We start from the raw sequence: 22,031 nt of genomic DNA on the forward strand, positions 1-22,031 counted from the left end.
CTGCCTCTCAAAATAGAGATCTTTTATTTTTGAGAGTGCATGGGTTCTTTGCACACTATACCTGACTTTATCATGTGCCACATAACACCAGGGTTAGTGTGTCCTTCTGTCATCAGTTAGGGATCTAAGGAAAACCCCTAGAGAGGAGAAGGGGACCTCAACTTGGCCCTGCCAGATTCTTGACTTACACCACAGAAAGGATTTCAGGATGTGTCAAACATATATTTAGAAAAGCAAACCAATAAAGCAGGATGCACACACGAAGGAGAGAGTGAGATGAGATTTGAGGTTTTGGCTCTTCTTTTTTAAAGGAATTTTGTAAATAACACGAGAAGTGTGGGGGTGATGTCAGCCTAAACTTGTCTTAATCATGGAGCAAACAGGCAGGTTGCAATGGCCTGGTTTTTTCCGGATATCTAGGTTGATGTCATCAGTCAATTTGAAATGTACGAATACCACACGAGTCTAGTAGTATTTTTCTCTTGGCTTTATTTAAAGAAAATACTTGTGTGAGTTAGCAATATATATAGGCATTAATCATATAGATTTATGATACTCTAAGATTCGTTGGCTTTTTTAGAAAAAATACAGATGTCCAACAAATAAATCAGCAAACTGCAGATCAAAACATTGAAATTCCATCTAACTCCAATTAGAATGGCAATAGTCAAGAGTACAAGCAATAATAAATGCTGATGAAGATGTGGGAAATTGAAAATTAATACAGTCACTAGAGAAATCCATATGGAGGTTCCTCAGAAGACGAATGGAGCCACCATATGACCCACCTTTATCGCTCCTTCTTATCTTTCCAAAATAATTAGAGTAACTGAGACTTCCATACCCATGTTTAGAACAGCACCATTCACAGTAGCCAGATTATGAAACCAACGTAGGTGTTCATCAGTAGATAGCTGGATAAAGAAAACGTGGCATATACACACAGTGAAGTTCTACGCAGCCGTGAGAACAACAAAATTAGGTTTTGTAAGTCAGATCAGCCAGTCTCAGAAAGGTAAGGGGCCTGTGTTTTCTCTCATATGTGGAAGCCAGAGAGGAAGTAAGACAAAAGAGGAGAAAGTCCAGTAGACTAGTGGCGTGGATGGGAGAAGGGGGAAAGAAACATCAAATAATGTAATGTTCATATGAAGGTGCCGTTACCAATCTCACTAACCCATATGGGGAGAGAGGATGGAGTCCAAGCTGGGATTTGGAGGAAACATGCCCTCTGGTGTGTGCATATATGAATGAATTGCTTTGGATCTCAACATGTTGTATAATTACAATGTGCCAATAAATTATATATATGGAGAGAGAGAGACAGAGAGACAGACAGAGAGAGAGAGAGAGACAGAGAGAGTGAGTGTGTTTCCAGGGAACTCAATTAAAAAAAAATAGGAAAGTAGGCTTAGAAGTAAAAGGTGAGGATGTTCATGAGGCTTCTTGGATTTAAAGTTACAGCTTCTTTCCCTCCCTGTCAGTCTCCTTTCTAGCTGTCCCTGTTTCTCCTGGACTCTCTTACTCCGCATTTTATGCCCCTGCTTTATACTTCTATAAATGTAATTCTGCTGGGCATCTTCTTCCAGAAGTTCGGTTTCATCTCATTTGAAGACTTGGTTTTGTGTCCTTTCTCCTCAACTTTTACTTGGCTAAAAATGGTGCAGCAGCTTCTACATTGACAGACATGCCAGTAATTTTTATGTTTTTCAATTGAGGCCTGGGGAATAGTTCAGTGGTAGAACACAGCAGGGGTGTGTGTGTGTGTGTGTGTGTGTGTGTGTGTGTGTCCCTGTCCCATGTTGGTGTCCCTCTTCTGCATTTGAAACCTGTTCCTAAATCTGTTCCCTTACTTGGAGTAGCTGGCTGGGTGTCATTCATTGCAGGAAGTCTCCTGCTGAAGTCTTTGTATAAGCTTAATAGTTTTCTGATAGAAAATGTTGCTATTGACTGGAACATGTATTCATGTCTTCTACTGAGAAATTTAATGCCTTTTCCAACGTAAGCAGTTATCATGCACTGTGGGCACAACCTTTACTGCTTGAGGTATGACAGCAAAACTAGCATGCATTCTTTTTCCTTCAAAATCTCATGGATAGAAGATTGGTTCTCTCCATAGGTCTTAGCAACAGCAGCATGCAGGGCTTTGTTTTTGCTTTCCTTATTAAAGTTGAGAACATGAGCCGGGCGTGGTGGCGTATGCTTGTAATCCCAGTACTTGGAATGCTGAGACAGAAGAATCACAGGTTGACACCAGACTCTTAGTGAGACCCTGTTTCAAAATAAAGAATAAAATAGGGCTGGGAGTGTAGCTCAGAGGAAGAATGCCCCTGGGTTCAATTCCCAGTGCCACAAAAAATAAATAAGTCGAGAACGCTCACTCTGTACTTACGGAGAGGCGCTACTGTGCCTCGGGGGCGGGGAGCAGAGCAGGAGCTGCTTGAGCACAAGCACTCCCGGGCCAGGACAGTCCCGACAACCCGGAGGTGAATGTGAGTGGGAGAGGGCTGGACAGAGGGCAGATGGAGGTGGCACGGGCAGTGTGAGGCTCTTTCCCATTTCTTATATGCAGCTCAGAGTTTAAAGGCTCATGTATTACTCATTGCTGGGATTTTCTATTTAATATTTTCTGATTGCAGCTGATTGCAGATAGTGAAACCCGGGAAAGCCAAAGCATGCCAGAAGGAGCTGTGTAGAGCGGTCTCTGTGCGGATCACCACTAGACATTCTCACTCTGTGCAGATCACCACTAGACATTCTCACTCTCTGCGGATCACCACTAGACATTCTCACTCTCTGCGGATCACCACTAGACATTCTCACTCTGTGTGGATCACCACTAGACATTCTCACTGTGTGGATCACCACTAGACATTCTCGCTGTTGGTTTAAGAGTGTCATGCTGTGGATTCTACTTAGCAATGTGATCACTCCCCACTCAGACGATGTGATACTGACAATCAGGCATGACCATATTGTGTGTGCAAAGATACCTTTCATAATTCCTTTTGTGGCACTTGGAGTCACTTAGAAAATAGACCTACTAGTTTACTAAAAAAGTTCTAGCTAGCTTACCTTTAATGCTCAAACAGGATTAGATTCTCAGAATTCAGCATTCCATGGCAATATTCAAAATGCTTACATATTCCTCCTGTTTATTTTTTTTGGGGGGGGATACTGGAGATTGAACTCAGGGGCACTCTAACCTCTGAGCTACACCCTCTGCCCTATTTTATTTTTCATTTTGAAACAGGTTCTCACTAAGTTGCTGAGGAGCCTCACTAATGCTAAGGCTGTCCTCAAGCCTGTGATTCTCCCGTTTTAGCCTCCAAATACTGGGATTACAAGTATGTGCCACCATACTCGGTTTTATTTCTAATTTTTGAATAGATGGTAATAATATTAGATTAAATGTGATTTTTTTTCCTTTTTATTTTTAACATGGACTTTTCAGGCTTTCTGGCTTTTAAAAGTTCCAGAAGCATTTTGAATGTAAACAAAAATATTTACTATCACCCACCACAACATTTCTTCAGGATAAGTATCAAGCTTATTAAATAAAGAAATACACAGACTCGCCGGGCATGGTGGCGCACACGTGTAATCCCCGCGCTTGGGAGGCGGAGACAAGAAGATTGTGCTGGTTCAAAGCCAGTCGCGCTGGCTTAAGAGACCCTGTTTCCAAATAAAATATAAAATAGGTTTGGGAGCATAGCCCGGAGGTAGAAGGGTTTCCAGGAACCCCAGTACCACAAATAAATAAATAAATAAATAAATAAATAAATAAATAAATAACTAGGCAATAAGTATTGGCAGAGCACTGCCAGGTCAAAGATAGACCCTTCTTAAACTTGACCAGCTTTTTCAGTGATACCTTTTTCTCTGTTCTGAATCCACTGCAGGATCCCACATTGTAGTTAGTTGGACATGTCTCCTTATTCCAAAATATTTTAATTATCCTCATCTCATCTGAAGTAGTTGGAGGCCTCAAAGGACAGACAAGGTGGAGCCGTGTGTTTGCAGCCTGACCAGTAGATGGCAGTTCTGATGGCAGGTCTGAGTCCTCCGGCTTCCTGCCTTGGCCTCCCGCTCACCGTTGCACGGGGCCTGCAGCGTGCACTCTCCCTCACCTGGGGTTATTGTGAACACAAGCAGTGTTTCCTCAAACATTTTATAATGTTGCCTCAAAACAAGCATAAGTTATATTGCTCGTTTTATGGACTCCATCAAGATAGGTACATAGAGCTTTGTAAGATTTTATTAAATACTTATTAGTACTTTCAGATTACTTTTTAATATACACAGCTAATTTTGTTTATACCACAAAGTTTCAGAAGATGTTGTCTTCAGATAATTGGAAGACTCCTCTATGAACAATCTGACAAGAAGAAGGGCTTAAAAAAGAACAGATTAGCCAGGTGTGGTGGTGCATGCTCATAATCCCAGTACTTGGGAGGCTGAGACAGGAGGGTTGTGCGGGTTCAAAGCCAGCCTCAGCTACTTAGTGAGACTGAGACAGGAGGATTGTGCGGGTTCAAAGCCAGCCTCAGCTTCTTTTTTTTTTTTTTTTTTTTTTTTTTTTTTTTTTTTTTTTTTTTTTTTTGGTGGTACTGGGGTTCCTGGAAGCCCTTCTACCTCCGGGCTACACTCCCAGACCTATTTTTACATTTTCATTTGGAAACAGGGTCTCCTAAACCAGCGCGCGCGGCTGGCTTCGAACCTGCACGATCCTCCTGTCTCTGCCTCCCAAGCGCGGGGATTACAAGCGTGCGCCACCACGCCCGGCCAGCCTCAGCTTCTTAATGAGGCTCTCAGCAACTTAGTGAGACCCTGTTTCCAAATAAAATATAAAATAGATCTGGGAATATCTTGCAAAGGTCCTTGCTAAGTACCTGAAGCTGTCCACAAACGTGATCCTCCTGTCTCAGCCTCCCAAGTACTGGGATTACGAGCATGCACCACCATGCCTGGCTAAGCGCTAGTTTTAAAAGAGGTAAATTTTAGGGTGTTGTTTGTTTGTTGCAGTACCAGGAATTGAACTCAGGAGCATTCTATCTCCAACTTATACCTTCAGCCCTATTTTTTATTCTTTAGGCGTATGCCTGGCTTAAAGAAGTCATAGTTTCAGAAAAAGTATAAAGAAGCTGGGTGTTTGTGACGCACACTTATAATCCCAGTACTTGGTGTCTGAGACTGGAGGCTCACAAGTTCAGAGCTAGCCTCAACGACTTAGTGCGATCCTGTTTCAAAATAAAAAAATAAGGTGGGGCTAGGATATAGTTTGGAAGTAGAATGTCCTTGGGTTCCATCCCCAGTACCACAGAAAGAAAGCAAAAAGAATGAAAGAAAGAAAGAAAGAAAGAAAGAAAGAAAGAAAGAAAGAAAGAAAGAAAGGAAGGGCCCTTGAAATTAAAAACATATAAAACATATAATAAATTAGATTCCCTGGGTTCAGTCCCCAACACTGCAAAATAAACAAATACATGAATGAGTGAAAAAAAAAAAGCACGAAAATGAAGCACTTCATTGGAGGTCCAGAGGATGAAATTGAAGAAATAGGAGTCACTTATCCACAATTCCAAAATTTAAAAAGTTCTGAAAAATCATGATTTTACATAAGTTTGCAACAAAACTGAAAATTTACATATAGTAGTTAGATTTTACTGAAGAAAATCACTGTCCCAGGTCTCACTAGAGGTGTTACCTATGGCTGTGGGCCACATTGCCCAGGGACATTCTACCTCCAAGCTATACCCCAGCCATATTTTTTATTCTTTATTTTGAAACAGGGTCTCACTGAGTTGCAAAGGGCCTCACTAAGCTGAGGCTGTCCTTGAACCCTGAGCCTCCTATCTCAGCCTCTCAAATGCTGGGATTACAAGTGTACACCACCACACCTGGCTCAGATTGCCTTTTTTAAATCCTAAAAATTCTGAAATCTGATACATACTTGGTTTCAGCTAAGAGATTAAGATTGTATATCACAGATAGCTAGATGTGATGGTGCACACCTGTAATACTAGTACTTGGAAGGATGATTCAGGAGGATTGCAAGTTCAAGGCCAGCCTTGGCAACTTTGCAAGGCCCTGTTTCAAAATAAAAAATAAAATAGGACTGGAGATATAAAGGTAGAATGCCTCTGGTTCAATCCCCAGTACCACCACAAAACAAAGCAACAACAACAAAATCTGTATCCCAGAAAATAGAGCCAAAAGGCAGAGTTGAAAAAATGCAATAGAGGAAATAGGAAAGTCAGAGAAGCAGTCCAGAAAAGCTAATATCTAATGATACAAGTTCCAGAGAGAAAGATAAAATGCATAGGAAAGAAATTGTCAGCAAAATAATTTACAAAAACTTCCCAGAACTGAAGGGCATTAATTTCCAACTTGAAAGAGACCACAGAATTCTCATGAAAATACATGAAAAAATAAGCCCACACTTAGTGAACACTATTTTGGAACATTGGACATATTTGGATGGTCCTCCAAACCAGAGAGGGAGAAAAGTCACATCCAGGAGACAGGAAGTGCCTTCAGAGTTCTCAACAGCAAGACCAGAAGCTTGATGACAGTGAAAGTTCCCTTCACAATTCTGTAGGGATTGTTTTATCCAACCTAGAATTCTGTGCCCAGGCAAACTGTTATTAAGTTGGACAGCCAGTGTGGTAAGCAGACACCTGTAATTTCAATACTTGGGAAGCTGAGATGGGAGGATTGAAGGTTTGAAGCCAGCCTCAGCAACTTAGTGAGACCTTGTTTCCAAATAGAAAATAAAATGGGGCTGAGGGTGTAGCCTAGAGGTATAAGGCATTTGAGTTCAGTCTCCAGTAACACACACACGCACACACACACACACATACACACACAGTAGCCAAGCATGGTGGCACACACCTGCAATCCTAGGACTTGGGAAGCTGACGCAGGAAGATCGCAGGTTTGAGGCCAGCCTCAGCAGAGCAACAAGGGTCTCAGCAACCTAGTCAGACCCTGTTTCAAAACAAAGAAAACAAAGGGCTAAGGGTGCAGCTCAGAGGTAGAACATTCTTGGGTTTGATCCCCAGTACCACACACGCGTGCGCACGCACACACACACACACATACACACACACACACACACACACATAGGGGAATTGGTTGGTGGTGGTAAGTGTTAAAGGAAACAGATAATCTATGAGTCAAAACACTCTTGTTGAATTCAAGAGGTTCCTTAGTAGCTCAGATTATGTGCTGTCATGACAGAAACATGAAAAATAAAATTTAATACTGTATTACCCAGAGTTCCCTTTGAGATCATTATAAAACATTTGTTCATGATATATAAAAAGTTTTTTAAAAGTCCACTTTTTTCCATAGGGGAAAGACTCAGAAAAAATGAATTCATTTCCCACTTATAAGAATTTTCAGGGCTGGTGGCGTAGCCCAGTGGTAGAGTACTCACTTAGCATGTGCAAGGTCCTGGGTTCCATTCCTCAACACCAAAAACAAAACAAAACAAAAAAAATTTAATACAAGCGGGGCATGGTGGCGCACGCTTGTAATCCCAGCATTCAGGAGGCTGAGACTGGAGGATCGGGTTCGCAGACAGCCTCAGCTACTTAGTGAGTCCCTCTACAACTCAGTGAGACCCAGTTTCAAAATAAAGAATAAAAGCTGGGCGTGGTGGCGCACGCTTGTAATCCCAGCATTCGGGAGGCTGAGACTGGAGAATCACGGTTCGCAGACAGCCTCGGCTACTTTGTGAGGCCCTCTGCAACTCAGTGAGACCCAGTTTCAAAATAAAGAATAAAAAATAGGGCAGGGGGTGTAGCTCAGAGGTCGAATGCCACTGGATTCCATCCCCAGACCCGCAAAAAAGAAAGAAAGAAAGAATGAATTAATTAATTAATTAATTTTAAAAAATAGGGCAGGAGGTGTAGCTCGGAGGTTGAATGCCCCTGGGTTCCATCCGCAGACCTACCAAAAAAAAAAAAATTTAATCCAGACATAATGGTGCACACCTATAGTTCAATCTGCTTGGGAGACTAAGGCCTGTGGGTCACTTGAGCCCAGGAACCTGAGGCAGCTTAGATACATATCAAGGCTCAGTCCTGGGCGTGATGGCGCACACTTGTAATCCCAGCATCCAAGAGGCTGAGACAGGAGGATCGTGGTACACGGACAGCCTCAGCTACTTAATGAGCTCCTTTGCAACTCAGTGAGACCCTTTTTCAAAATAAAGAATAAAAAAAAAAATAATAGGGCTGGGTTTGCAGCTCAGAGGTAGTATGCCCCTGGGTTCCATCCCCAGTACTACAAAACAAAACCAAAAAAGTGAAGCCATTAAAACACACATTTTTAGTCTTCATTTCTAGGATGCGGTCTTGAGACATAGAAGTCTCCTGTGTTATTAGCTGGAAGAGGCCTGGCCTCCTGTGCAGTGTTGATGGATCGCTGAGCCTCACTTGAAGCTGAGCTGTTTGCAGGTGGAAGCAGAGGCCTCCGCCACGTGATCGCTTCAGAGCACTGCTGCCAGGCCTCGGTGTACGCTGTGGGTGAACACAGCCTCTCTGCACCCCGCCCCCCCGCGCCCAGTGAGTTCATTCTGTCAGGGAATGACCACAGAAGGAGAAACACAGCCTTGAGAGGTTGTTTATACAGTCACAGGAGTTGCTCAACAGCTACGAAGAAGAAATAAAGCAAACCCAACTGTTATTGGCTGACATTTTTAAGAACGTTTAAACTGTCCACTTTGCAAGGAGATAAGGCCTACAAGCTTTTTTTAGTCGTCTTTGTCTCTTGGCCCGTGCCTGTATCCACCTCAGGACAGTTCTTAGTCCTTCAGATGTGGCCTTTGGAAGGTCATGGAGTGGAGTGCACACGGGTCTCCCTTCCGATGGGAAAGAGTGGCAACGGGTGTGTGCAGTGCTCGTGAGAAGTGGCTTCACATAGGAACTGGGGCGCTTCACTGTAAACTCCTACCCAGCCACTTAAAGTGTGACTTGGGCATCTGATAACCTCTCTGTTCTTTAGTCATGGGTAGTTATTGTGAAAATTTAAATAATATCTGAAAAGTACAATATAATATAGTGCTTAAGAACACACACTTTGATGCCAGATTGCCTGGGTTCAAGTCTGCTCCACTATTTAGGCAATAGTCTTTCTATTCCTCATCCCCGTCTGGAGAATGAGAGTAAAAGTGACATTTTTTGTTTTTGTAAATGCCTTCTAGGGCCAGGTGTGGTGGCACATGCATATAATCCCAGTATTTGGGAGGCTGAGACAAGAGGATCACATGCAAAACCAGCTTCAAAAACTTACACGCTGTTTCAAGAAAAGATAAAATATAAAAAGGATTCGGAGCGTTTACTCAGAAGTAGAATGCCCTGAGTTTAATCCCGAGTACCCCCCCCCGAAAAAGTACTTGCTACATGATTGTTGAAATAATTTTTAAATTACATTAATTAAAAGATAAAAAAGTGTGCCAGGCATGGTGATGCACACCTGTAATCCCCGCACTTGGGAGGCGGAGACAGGAGTATCACACGGGTTCAAAGCCAGCCTCACTGGCTTAAGAGGCCCTGTTTCCAAACAAAAATATTTAAAAATAGGTGTCTGGGAGTGTAGCCCGGAGGTAGAAGGGTTTCCAAAAACCCTAGTACCACAAAAAAAAAAGAAAAGAAAAGATAAAATAGGCTAGAATAAAATGGTATACAGGGCCGGGCGAGGTGGCGCATGCTTGTAATCCCAGCATTCAGGAGGCTGAGACCAGAGGAGCACGGTTCGAGGACAGCCTCAGCTACTTAGTGAGGCCCTCTGCAACTTAGCAAGACCCTGTTTCAAAATAAAGAATAAAAAAATAGGGCAGGGAATGTAGCTCAGAGGTCAAATGCCCCTGGGTTCCATCCCCAGACCCGCAAAATTAAAATAAATAAAATGGGATACAGGCATGTGGATACAGGTATGGGGCAAGAGTTAAGGAAGACTAATAAAAACCTTTAAGCCTTATCTCTGTGAAAAGTGGACATTTTATTATGGCAGCTGTGAACACTAGGTAGTAATTTGTATTAAAAGGCCTAGATCAACCTGGGCACAGTGGTACACTCTTGTAATCCTAGTACTTGGGGGGCTGAGAGAGAAGGATTGCAGATCTGAGGCCTGCCTCAGCAACTTAGTGAGCCCCTCAGCAACATAGCAAGACTCTTAAAATAAAAAGTGACATAGGGTTGGGGCATAGCTAGGAGTTAGAATGTCTCTGGGTTCAAATTCCCAGTACCAAGAAGAATAAAAAAAGCAATTTTGAATCCAGGAAGCAGGGCACTGAGCTGCCTAAAGACTCAAGGAGGCTGCACGGCCACGAGGCCCTTCTCAGCTGAGCACAGCTGTGCCATGCAGCAGCCAGGGGAGGACTGCTCCAGCAAAGTTACCTGCCCAGGTTCAAGCACAGAAAGAATTGATGGTGAGACTCAGTCAAGGTAGAGGTTTTCCTAGGCACGTCCAGCCAGAGATCAAATGCCAGGTTCTGACACCTGCATGACACAGAGAGGAAGGGCAGCGAGGGCCCAGGCAGGGTGTGTTTGTGCGTATTGTCCCAGTGAAGTCAACCAAGTGTCATGTGGGCACCGTTGAGCCAAGACACTGAAGAGACAGTAGTGGCTACTCAAAAACGACGCGTCCAGATCGGCCCTTTTGCTGGTAGAGACGTTTCAGGTAGTGACACCAACAAGTTAAAAATATTTTTTTATTAAAAACCTGAGCTAGATATGGTGGTGCACCCCTGTAATCCCAGGACTTGGAAGGTTGAGACAGGAAGATCACAAGTTCGAGGGCAACCTCAGCAACTTAATAGGACCTTGTTTCAAACCCAAAAAAGGGCTGAGTGTAGCTCAGAGGTAGAATGTCCCTGGCTTCAATCCTTAGTATAAAAAAAAAAAAAATTAAAATCTGAAGTCTGGACTGTAAAACATAGAAAATTGTTTCCAATACCTCTGTCAAAGAGTTCATATCCAAAATTTATAAACAATGCCTACAAATCAAACAAAAATAGAAAATGGGCAAAGGATTTGCACAGATACTTGACAGAAGAGGATATCAGAATATCCAATAAACATGAAATGGTGGTCAATTTCATTTCTCATCAGAGAATTGTCACCAGGGTACTTAAAATGGAAGTGACAGCACTAAGCAAGAGGAATTAGAATTGTTTACACAGTTTATAGGAATATTACACACTCTATCCACTTTGGAAAATAGTGGTGGCTGAGCATACACCTGTCCTTGACCCAACAAATCCACTCACAGACATCTATACACACACCCCACACAAATAACTGCCCATTTGTACTAACAGATATGTGTTAAAATCCCACTTTAAAATTGCATTAAATCCGAAGGCTTAAGGATTTTGGAAACGATAGCTAACATTTTCACTTGCTGGGTCTCCCTAGCCTTAATGATTTTTGTATATTTAAAAGTATAGGGGAGCCGGGCGTGGTGGCGCACGCTTGTAATCCCCGCGCTTGGGAGGCAGAGAAAGGAGGATCGCGCAGGTTCGAAGCCAGCCGCGCGCGCTGGCTTAGGAGACCCTGTTTCCAAAATGAAAATGTAAAAATAGGTCTGGGAGTGTAGCCCGGAGGTAGAAGGGCTTCCAGGAACCCCAGTACCACCAAAAATAAATAAATAAATAAAAATAAAAGTATAGGGGAGGGGGTGAGGCGACATGCTTTAAGAGCCAAGTCCTTTCCAGTTCCCCCTTCACACGCCATTGAATAAAGTCTTGTCATTCTGAAGAGGCAAAAAAATAAAAATAAAAAGTATAGCTTTTTGCTGCGAACCAGAAAATTAACCAGTCTGGCTTCTAACTTTACATTGTATCTTCAAGATAGCAAAGAACTCTGGAAAACAACAACTAAGTACCTTGGCAGCAGCATACTTCAAATTAAACAGTAGTTTTCACTGGTCCCACCACCGTGTGTGTGTGTGTGTGTGTGTGTGTGTGTGTGTGTGTGTGTGTGTGTGTGTGTGTGTGTATTGTAGTTTGGAGCTTTATAGAATCTTTTCAACTCTTCTCAAAGTGACACGTTGTCATCGCACAGATGAGATCTGGGGCTTTTTAGAGTTTGATTGGAGTTTTCTGTGCTGCGGTGTGAACTGTCGGAGGCAGGTGTGGAGGTTTGATGAGTGTTAGCTGCAGTCGGTGCTGCCTGCCTCGCCTGCACGTTGGTGTCTGGTGCCGCTTCAGTAACCCAGAGCCCTTCTCTGGGGGAGCTTGTTTTGTCGAGCCTGCACTGTCCAGTTGAAGGCGGAGATCTTGCACTTTTGCAGAACGTCGCCTCAGAGCGCTTCCCTTTGCTGCTGTTTTTATACCCATGAATCATTGTGTGTTTGAGCCATCTGCAGGCCTGAATAGAATGAGACAAAAGCTGCCCTCCTGGAGATTGACATTTGGAAAGCCAGTATTCATTTGGAGTTTACTCTTGATTACTCTTTATATTTGAAAAATTTTAACTTCAGGATGGTTGCTAACATCTCTGAGCCAAAAGTATCTCTGATCCAATTTCTTTAAGCCTGAATATGGGGTCAGAGCGGGGGGATTCATCCTGTGTCACCCAGAAAAATATTAGAGACTCAACTTCATTTTAAGATAATAAGAATAGCAATTTCCACTTCTGCTTTAAAAGTCTAGTGGCTTAATCAACTCAATAAGCCATTCGGTTCAGCACGCACTTTGTATATAAGAGTAAAAACATAGGTGCTTGAATTGCCAAGGGAATACTTCAAAATAAATGCCTTTTTGCTTACCTAGAATGTGTCACACTTATTAGATATTTGTCAAAAATATTGTTCAACAAGCCAGGCGTGGTGGCTCACTCTTGTAATCTCAGCACTGAAAAGGCTGAAACAGGAGGATCACAGGTTTGAGGACAGCCTCAGCTTCTCAGGCCCTCTGCAACTTAGTGAGACCCTGTTTGAAAACAAAGAATAAAGCTGGGCGTAGTGACACACAGTTGTAATTCAGTACAAGAGAATCATGATTAAAAATATATACTCTCACACTCTTACTATGGTTATGTTATATGTTGGATAAGAGGTTAGTTCCTTAAAGCCTTTCCAACAATTAGACTCTAATGCAGTTTTGCTCAGGACCATAGGAGGAAGGGGTCCCCTGAATAAAGTTAACTGGAATTGAATAAATTAGAGAGTACAGATTTATTTCAGGATAGGAAGTTGCTTCAATTTTCAGGCAAATTGACTATTATCAATAAGTTTCACCTCTTTGTAAATAATATTATAATACTTGACTACTAAGTGGTCATAAATCCTAGAATAGAGGCATGGAATATAAAAGTGTTGCCTTCATTTCCTTGAGAGCTTGAAGTGGTAGGATGGCAGGCCAAAAGATGCAGCAAATTCCACAGCTAAGTGCAACAGAGTCTGTTTTCAAAATAGAAAGGTCTCAAAAACAGAAAGCGCTACTAAGAATCTAAGAATAAATGGGCTATTTTTATGCTTGCTTACAGTTGTCCTAATGTGTCTCCACGTGCTCCCTCTGCAAATCACTCAGTGTTTCTGGGTTTATGTTCCATTTTGCTAATGTACCATAAGTATTCAAAAAGATCTTTGTACACTCTACACCATTTTGAACATAGACAACATCTGTAGGTTTTTTTCTCTTCAAAGAGAGAATTATGTTTGCTTACAGATAAACTGAGAATGTGGTAGAGAAGGACTTTTATTATCTTATGTCATTCTTCTGAAGTTACTGTGTTTATTTTTCATTCAATTTTGTTTACTTCTTTTTTAGCAGACAGAAGGTGGAGCACAGACAGACGGCCAGCAGTCACAGACACAAAGTAGTGAAAATTCAGAGAGTAAATCCACCCCTAAACGGCTGCACGTCTCTAATATTCCTTTCCGTTTCCGGGACCCTGACCTCCGGCAGATGTTTGGGGTAAGTCTCTGAAGTCCATTTATGAATATCATAAGTAAAAGAGAATTTAGCATATGTTGTTAACCATTAGTACTTTAGAATAAAACTACAAAATTAAGAATGATCTGAAGGTAAGCCAGTATCTGTCTTTAGAAGCCTATTTTCTGCCACCAGTCTACTTTAGACTGACCATGCACCGGTTTGCTGGGAATGAGGTTTCCTGTGCCTGAGACTTGTAGTGCTAAAACCAGCCTGAGATGGCGGTGCAGCATCATTCTAATACCAAAGCAATTCAAAGAAAGAAAAACTACAGACCTTCTTGACCTTTAGGCCCAGAGAACATCCTAGGTAAACCCTACCAAGTTTTAAGAAAAAACAGTTCCAATTCTGTATGCACAATCTTTATAATATTGGAAGGGGAGGAACATTTTGTATTTTTAAGTACTCTTTACATTTACATACAGCAAAATTAATGTTTATTTACTGTGAATCATGGTGATGTAGGATCACCCTACTCATACACCGAGCTTAGGAAACTCACCCGTGACATACTCAGGCTTAGCCAGCCTGATGGCGCGCCTGTGATGACATACTCAGGCTTAGCCAGCCTGATGGCGCGCCTGTGATGACATACTCAGGCTTAGCCAGCCTGATGGCGCGCCTGTGATCCCAGTACTTGGGAGGCAGACGCTCGCGCATTGTAGATTCAAAGCCCCTCAGCAACCTAGGTACTGTCTCAAAGTAAATAAAATAGGGCTCAGGGTATAGCTCAATGGTAGAATGCCTTTGAGTTAACATACGTAGCTTTTCCTGAAAGAGAAAGAGAGAATGAGAGAGGGGTGTGTGTGTGTGTGTGTGTGTGTAGCTGTGTTGTTGTTGTTTTGCTGTTTGTTTTGTTTTTGTTGTTTTTTTCAACAGGGTCTTGCTCTGTTGCTAGGGCCAGTCTTGATCTTCGGGGCATAAGCAATCCTCCTGCCTCAGCCTTCCAAGTAGCTAGGATTTTACATTCAACTAAACATAAACATTCTTTTAGCATAATGATTCCTAAACATATCTGCGTTGTTGGAAATTCCTTGAGGAGAGTTAAAAAAAAAACAAAAACCCTGATGTGTGTGTCCTACACCCAAGGGTTGTGATCTCAGTGGCCTGGGGTGTGGCTTGGCGTAGGCATTCTTGTAAGCTCCCAGGTGATTCTAACATGGGGTTAGGTTGAGGACTGCTGCTTTTCCATCCTGTCACATTTTTAGTTCTTTACTTCCATATGAGCTCAGCACATTACCACTGCCTTCCTCTTGTTTTATGGCCTAGACTATGAGACTGCCACTTAGGAATTCACTATGGCTCTCTCCGCCCCACCTTTACACGCCTCAGAAGATACAGTGCAGAGAATAGTGTAGAGGTACTCCTCAAAGCGGGAGGGGCGTGGGTTTGGCATCAAAGAGCCTGAAATCCAGTTCTGTTTGCTCAGGACCTTGGGATATTCATGCAACCCCTCCAAACTTGAATTTTTTATCTAAAAATAAGGATAGGAATCTGCCTTTCAGAGTGTTGTGAATTAAATGGGATAATATCTGTGTTGTTTTTACTTCCTTGCTCATACTCAGTTGTGTCAATACCAGTATCTAAAATCAGGCGTAAAAAGCTGATTTCCTTCCACTGTTTACCTCTCCCTCAAATCACCGAAAACAAAGTATAATAGAAAAATTCACGTTGAGCTGAGCATACGCTTATAGTCCCAGTACTTGAGAGGCTGAGACAGGAGGATCACAGGTTCACAGCCAGCCTCTGCAACTTAATTAGACCCTGTTTCAAAATAAAAAGAATAAAATAGGGCTGAGGGTGTAGTTCAGAGGCAAACGCCCCTAGGTTCCATTCCTAGTACAACACACAAAAAAAGAAATATTTATGTTGATGGAAGTTAATGACTGCCAAGTGTCTTAATTCTTGCTGAGCCTATGTATCATTGCATATTTTAATTCAACCAAACTTGACCTAGTACCAAGAGATAATCAATAGTTGTTTGTTTTTTTAATCTTCCATTCGGATAGTTGCCTGGTCCTTTGTTAGGAAAGCAGGTGCATTGCTGTAGACTGTGGCCTGTTCTGGTGACAAGACACTGGAGCAGATGTGTCACTTGCAGCTGACTACCTGAAGAGAAGGCCAGGGTTGGGATTTAATGATGTGGAGAGAGAGAGAGAGAGAGAGAGAGAGAGAGAGAGAGAGAGAGAGAAGGAAGAAGAAGAAGAAGGAGGAGGAGGAGGAGGAGGAGGAGGAGGAGGAGGAGGAGGAGGAGGAAAGAGAAGCAGCTGTTCTCCCTCCATCTTTACAGCAAAGGTAACAAGAGAAAGTAGAAAGGACAGTAAAGGACCAGGTCACATCTGGGTTGACACCTCCTGAGAGCATGAGTTACTAAGTTCTCTTCTGAATCGTCAAGCATAATAGAGACCCTTAGTCTGAGTCCGTGAGAAGGGAGCTCATTCTCATCTGTCAGGGGTGCATTTTCTCAAGAGTCAGTTCTGCCAGACCAGTAGAGAGCTCTTGAACTGTGCTGTGCCTCCCATAAGCATACAGTGGAAGGGAGCTTTCCTGTAAGGGACCCCTGGTTGCTGTTTTCTTGCTTCATGCCTGTGACTTAGGGGAACAGTAGCGCTGGTAAAGAGTGCAGCTAGCATGCTCTCATTTTATTAGCTTTGTAATCTTGACAAGTAGCTTCTTTCAGCCCTACTTCCTTAACCATAAAAGGAATGCAAACTTTCCTCTAGAAAGATGTTACAAGAATGCAATACAAAATGTCAAACAGAACAAACTCTGAAGTACCATATACTAATCACACTTTTATAGAGTCGTTATAAAAATAAAAGTATATGCCCTCTTCGCTAAAATAAAATAGTTTTCTCTTTTTTTAATTGTGGGGCAGTAATGGGCTTTAACTAAGGGGCATTCTACCTCCATGCTACACCCCGTCCTTTTTTATTTAACAGGGTCTTGTTAGGTTGCTGTGAGTCTGAGAGTCTCACTAAGTTGCTGAGCTATCTCAAACCTGTGATCCTCCCACGTGCTGGGATTGCAGGCATGTGCCACCATACCCAGCCCTGATTTTCTGTTAAATGGTGAGACTGAAATCAAGCCTTGGTGTCATCTTCTAGAAAACCTGGGTGCTTAAAACTCAAGTGGAAAGAGAGTGATAATTCAGTGCAGTAGAAAAGCATGTTTGCACTGTGGTCTTTTCCGTTGATTCACATTTTCCAAAATTTGAAGTCCAAGTGAAATGAAATTAAATAGAGTATGAAGCCAGCGCTCTGCGGGAAGATTGAGCCATAAAGATATTTGAACAGTTATTACACATACTCTCAGTTCTCTGCAGCCAGATACTGATTAGAGCTGTTTTGTCCTCTTACACACACCTCCCTTCAAATGACGTGCATTTTATAATCCCTTCGGTTGGCAGTTTAGCAAACTAACAGTAGCATAGTGTAGGTTTTGTGTCTTTAGTTTTGCTTGGTTTCAGAATGTTAAAATATTTAATTACTAAGCAGAGTTGTTACTTAAAATGTTCTTGAGCCACGCTTGTAATCCCAGCATTTGGGAGGCTGACACAGGAGGATCGTGGTTCACGGCCAGCCTCGGCTACTTAGCGAGGCCCCTTGCAACTCAGTGAGACCCTGTTTTAAAAAATATAAAGACTAAAATTTATTTTAAATAAATAAAATATATATAAAGACTAAAAAATAGGACCGGGGGTGTAGCTTGGAGGTAGATGGAACCATTACGGGGGATGGTACTGGTTCCATCCCCAGTACCACACACACACTAAAAATGTTCTTGATGTTTTTGAAGAACTATCTAAGATGGCAAATAAATGAAATCATACTTAATGTCAAAAAAATTATGGTGGAATAGCATGTGACCTATGGAAATGGTAACAGACACACACACACACATTTGTCAGGGTGGAGAGATGTTGGTAATCTATTGCTAAATTTAAAAAATGATAATACGTGGAGTGCATCTGGCGTCTGTAGTTACTTATGTCGAATGTCTTAGTGAAAGCCTGAGAAGCCGTGCACCAGAAATGCTGAGACGGTGGGATTGTAGGTGGTCTTTAGTTTCTGTTCTCCCTTTCCCTTTTTGTTTATATTTTCAAATTTCTATGTAGTGAATATGATTTATGTACAAAATTTTTTCAGGTAAAAAGGAGAAGGAAAGATAGTCTTCAACAGTGCATCATTCTACTTAAAAGGATTTACTTTTTAAAGCTAAGACATTTAGCCAAGCGTGGTGGCACATGCCTGTAATCCTAAACTGGGGGGCTGAGACAGGAGGTTGCAGGTTTGAGGGCAGACTAGGCAAGTGGTGCCTAGCAAGAGCCTGCTTTAAAATGAAAATAAGATAGGACTAGTGGTAGAGATCAAAGATAGGATGCCCCGGAGTTTAATCCCTAGTACCAAAAGTAAAAATAAAAATAAGACATTTAAAAATTGAGAGCAATAGTTAGAAAAATCACCACATGAAAAAGTATACCATGAACTGGGCTTGGTAGCGCACACTTGTAATTCCCGCATTCGGGAGGCTGAGACAGCAGGATCATGGTTCATGGACAGCCTCAGCTACTTAGTGAGGTCCTCCACAACTCAGTGAAACCCGGTTTCAAAATAAAGAATGAAAAATAGGGCTGGGGGTGTAGCTCAGAGATAGAATGCCCTTGGATTCCATCCCAGTACCACAAAAAAGAAAAGAAAAAGTGCACCACACATAGCTTTGGACAGTGGCTTCGACAGGTGGAAGTGGACGACGCACTAGTGACTGGGGTGAGAAAGGGTGATGGGAGCCATCCGCTCAGTCGTGGGCAAAGTCACTGGGATGCAGATGTTAATAATGCCAGTTTAAAGAAAAAGAAACTTGCTTTTTTTTTTTTTTCTTCAGAACCCTGTAAAGCAGGTGGATAAAAAACTAACCATAAATAAATGTTTTTATTTTTGTCTCTGCAGCAGTTTGGCAAAATCCTAGATGTAGAAATAATCTTTAATGAGCGTGGCTCTAAGGTAAGCCCCATTTCAATATCAAGTGTGCTTGCTGTCTTTTTGAATCTTGTTTTATTTTAAATAGTAGGTATTCAGGAAAGCATAAGCAGTTTTCCAGGCCTTTATAAAAGTATCCCACATACCCACCTGCTTAAATTGGGAGGTGATGGGGAGCAGGAGAAGCTGGGGGGAGACAGGGTGGGGGGAGGACAGGAGGGGAGGGGTGGCAGGCTTGATCACCTGGGGCGGCCTGCACCTGCTTAGTTTAAAGAGAGAGAAAACTGGGGGAGTCAAATTCTGTAGACAATCTCCAGAACCAAAAAAAAAGAACTGGAGTTTTAATTAAAAATTATTTTCCCTATTAATTAGCAATATTTAATTTTCATTCGATCACCTCTGCTGAACTTTGAAAATAGCTCTTGGCTGTGATTAAATCTCCTAAGAATAAGATTTGAGGAAAAGCTAAATAAAACCAGTAAATGAGTTACTGTTTACCTCTCCTCAAGTTATATTCCAAATGACCATGCTTTGGAAGTTGATAACATACATATACATACCCATGCCTCCATCTGCATGAATACAAATGTGCCCACTGTTCCAATGCTCCTGATTATTATTGCCTTCCTTTATAGAATGTACCCACACTAATAACTCTGACTGTAATAATTATTTGTTAATTATTAAAAAGGTAATTTTACTCTAAGCTTCCAGTTTTCAGTTAAAACAAAAAAGATTAATATGTCTGTACAGAACTCTCTCCAGCCCTTAACTTGGTAAGTATTTTTAAAGTGACATCTATTAACCTCAACCAGTAAAACTGTTTGTGCTTATTTTTCCTCACAGTAGAGTTCTACTTCTTTGTAACATAGTTTGCAATTATTTTTGCAATTATTTTTTGTGACGTTTTAGCTACAAGGTGGGAAAATGCCTTGCTTGCAAAGTGGAAAGTACATAAATGTAAAATAGATATGTAAAGATTATTGACCGCACTGCTTATCTAAAAGCTTAGATGATTTTGGTTTTAAGTGTGTGCACTTAAAATAGCCGTAACTAGACTGTAGCATCCGGAAGCCCGGTGCAGTTTCACCAGGCGCTGAGGACTTGCTCCTGACCAAGGAAATAATTTGACTCTTGTCATTAGGCACAGGAAACTGATCTTCTTCATTCAGGTTTCTCTCCTCGGCTTCAAGGATTTGCCTACTGCCAAACATTGCTAAATTTGCCTGATCCAATTATTTCTACATATGTGTGCACGTGCACACACGTGCTCCTGCGGATTGAACCCAGGGACTGCCTACCTTAGAGCTACATCCCCAACCAATTTTTTATTTATTATTATTTCTAATTTTTTATTTTATTTGTTTGTTTGCTTGTTGGTAGTACTGGGGTTCCTGGAAACCCTTCTACCTCTGGGTTACACTCCCAGACACCTATTTTTTATATTTTTATTTGGAAACAAGGTCTCTTAAACCGGCGAGGCTGGCTTCGAACCTGTGCAATCCTCCTGTCTCCGCCTCCCAAGCACGGGGATTGCACGTGTGCGCCACCACGCCCAGCGCCAAATTTTTTACTTTGAAACGGGGTCTCAGTAGGTTGGTGAGAGTCTCACTGCTTGCTGAGGCTGCCTTTGAACCTGTGGTCCTCCTGTCTCAGCCTCCCAAGTCCTGGGATTAGAGGTGTGTGCCACTATGCCCAGCTCCATACTTTTCATTTAATTCTCTAATGCACATGATGTACATTAACAAATATCTCAACGTCAGTCACTAAACTAAACATGAGGAGGAGGGAGGGGAAGGGGGGGTAGGAGTTGAGTAAGGACTAATTGGGATGTATGAATACAATGCACCAATGAAAGTTAAAAAAATTAAAACAATATATGGCTTCCTTTTTCCTTTGGGGAACCTAAAGGCACATGCTACTGCCTTCCCTCCCTTACATGCTCCCTCCTGTTTTGGGGCTGCTTCCAGGTAGACAGACTGAGTACTAATTGGTAAGCACATTGAAAACAAAGCCCAGGGTTCATGGAGCCCTGATCAGCCTTCAAGGACTGAGACCAAACGCGTTCAGCCCTCACCCTCCCGGAAGCACATGCCCTGAGGCTGCTGAGAGAGCCCCAAAGACGCTTCCTCTGGGATCTACCTAAGAGAAATTAAAAAGAGATTTTCTTTAGGGGAATTAGGTTTAATTTCTCAATTCTTTTGTATGTTTGGAGTTGACTATAAAATTACAGTATGTCTTGAACCAGAGAAAAGGAGACTTTATGTAATCTTATTGTTTTAACTGTTAGCTTTATTGAATTTTGTTAAAGAGTAATGGAAAAACTAATTAAAAGACAAGTCTGAGATAAGCAGTACTTATTGTAAATCAGCATTTGATCAAATCGCTCCAAAACCAAAATCACCTCTTTACCTTTTTGTTTTAATAATGAGGCTATAGCCACTTGAAACCATAGATAAGCAGCGTTACACTGCCACGACCACCCTCTTCCTTTTTCTTATTTTTTTCTGTGACACTAAGGATTCTACCTCCGAGGTATACCCCCGACCCCTTTTTATTTTTTGTTTTTTGAAACAGGGCCTTGCTAAGTTTGCTGGGAGTCTTGCTTATTGCTGAGGCTGTCCGCAAATCTGACGTTTTCTGGTCTCAGCTTCCCAAGTACTGGGATTAAAGATGCACATCACCACATTCAGGTTTTACCTCTTGTCTTAACATAATTATTAGTAATGTCCCCTTTCTCCCTCAGAGTATCTCAGTTTGAACAGTAAACTAGAGTGCCACTCTCTTCCTTTGAATAATGACTTAAAAAGCACCCTTTTAAAGGGAAAATATGGCCCTTAAGGAATATCAGAAAGGAAAAAAAAGGATATATAATCTATTGAAGAGAATGGCTGCTGCTGATGGTCTCATGTATTTCCTTCTATTCCTTTGTCTTACGCAGAATCTTAAACAGAACCCTAAATAACGTTCACTTTACTCCACCCCCTCCCCTATTGTACCAGGGATTGAGCCCAAGGGTATTCTGCATTTATTTGTTTGTTTGTTTTGTGATGCTGGAGATTGAACCCAGGGGCATTCTACCATCCTACAGCTTTAGTACTATTTTTGTA

At 41.9% G+C, this 22,031-nt stretch overlaps 1 protein-coding gene across 37 annotated transcripts in view; it reads left to right on the forward strand.

Moving 5' to 3' along the window:
• Positions 1 to 22,031, forward strand: part of RBFOX2 (RNA binding fox-1 homolog 2) — a gene marked incomplete at its 5' end in the record, with an annotated part of 286,161 nt that overhangs the window by 231,288 nt on the left and 32,842 nt on the right. For 16 of the 37 annotated variants that reach the window (XM_080705590.1, XM_080705579.1, XM_080705611.1 and 13 more), the window contains 2 exons: positions 13,778 to 13,924; positions 18,892 to 18,945. The exons of 1 other annotated variant lie outside the window; for it this stretch is intronic. In XM_080705590.1, coding sequence (XP_080561716.1) covers positions 13,778 to 13,924; positions 18,892 to 18,945 — 201 coding nt within the window. The remainder of the gene's footprint in view (positions 1 to 13,777; positions 13,925 to 18,891; positions 18,946 to 22,031) is intronic. 20 more of the 37 variants (XM_080705601.1, XM_080705612.1, XM_080705582.1 and 17 more) reach the window with 3 other exon arrangements.

This window comes from Muscardinus avellanarius (assembly GCF_963383645.1).
Source record: "Muscardinus avellanarius genome assembly, chromosome: 11".
In the NCBI taxonomy this organism is placed as follows: domain Eukaryota; kingdom Metazoa; phylum Chordata; class Mammalia; order Rodentia; family Gliridae; genus Muscardinus; species Muscardinus avellanarius.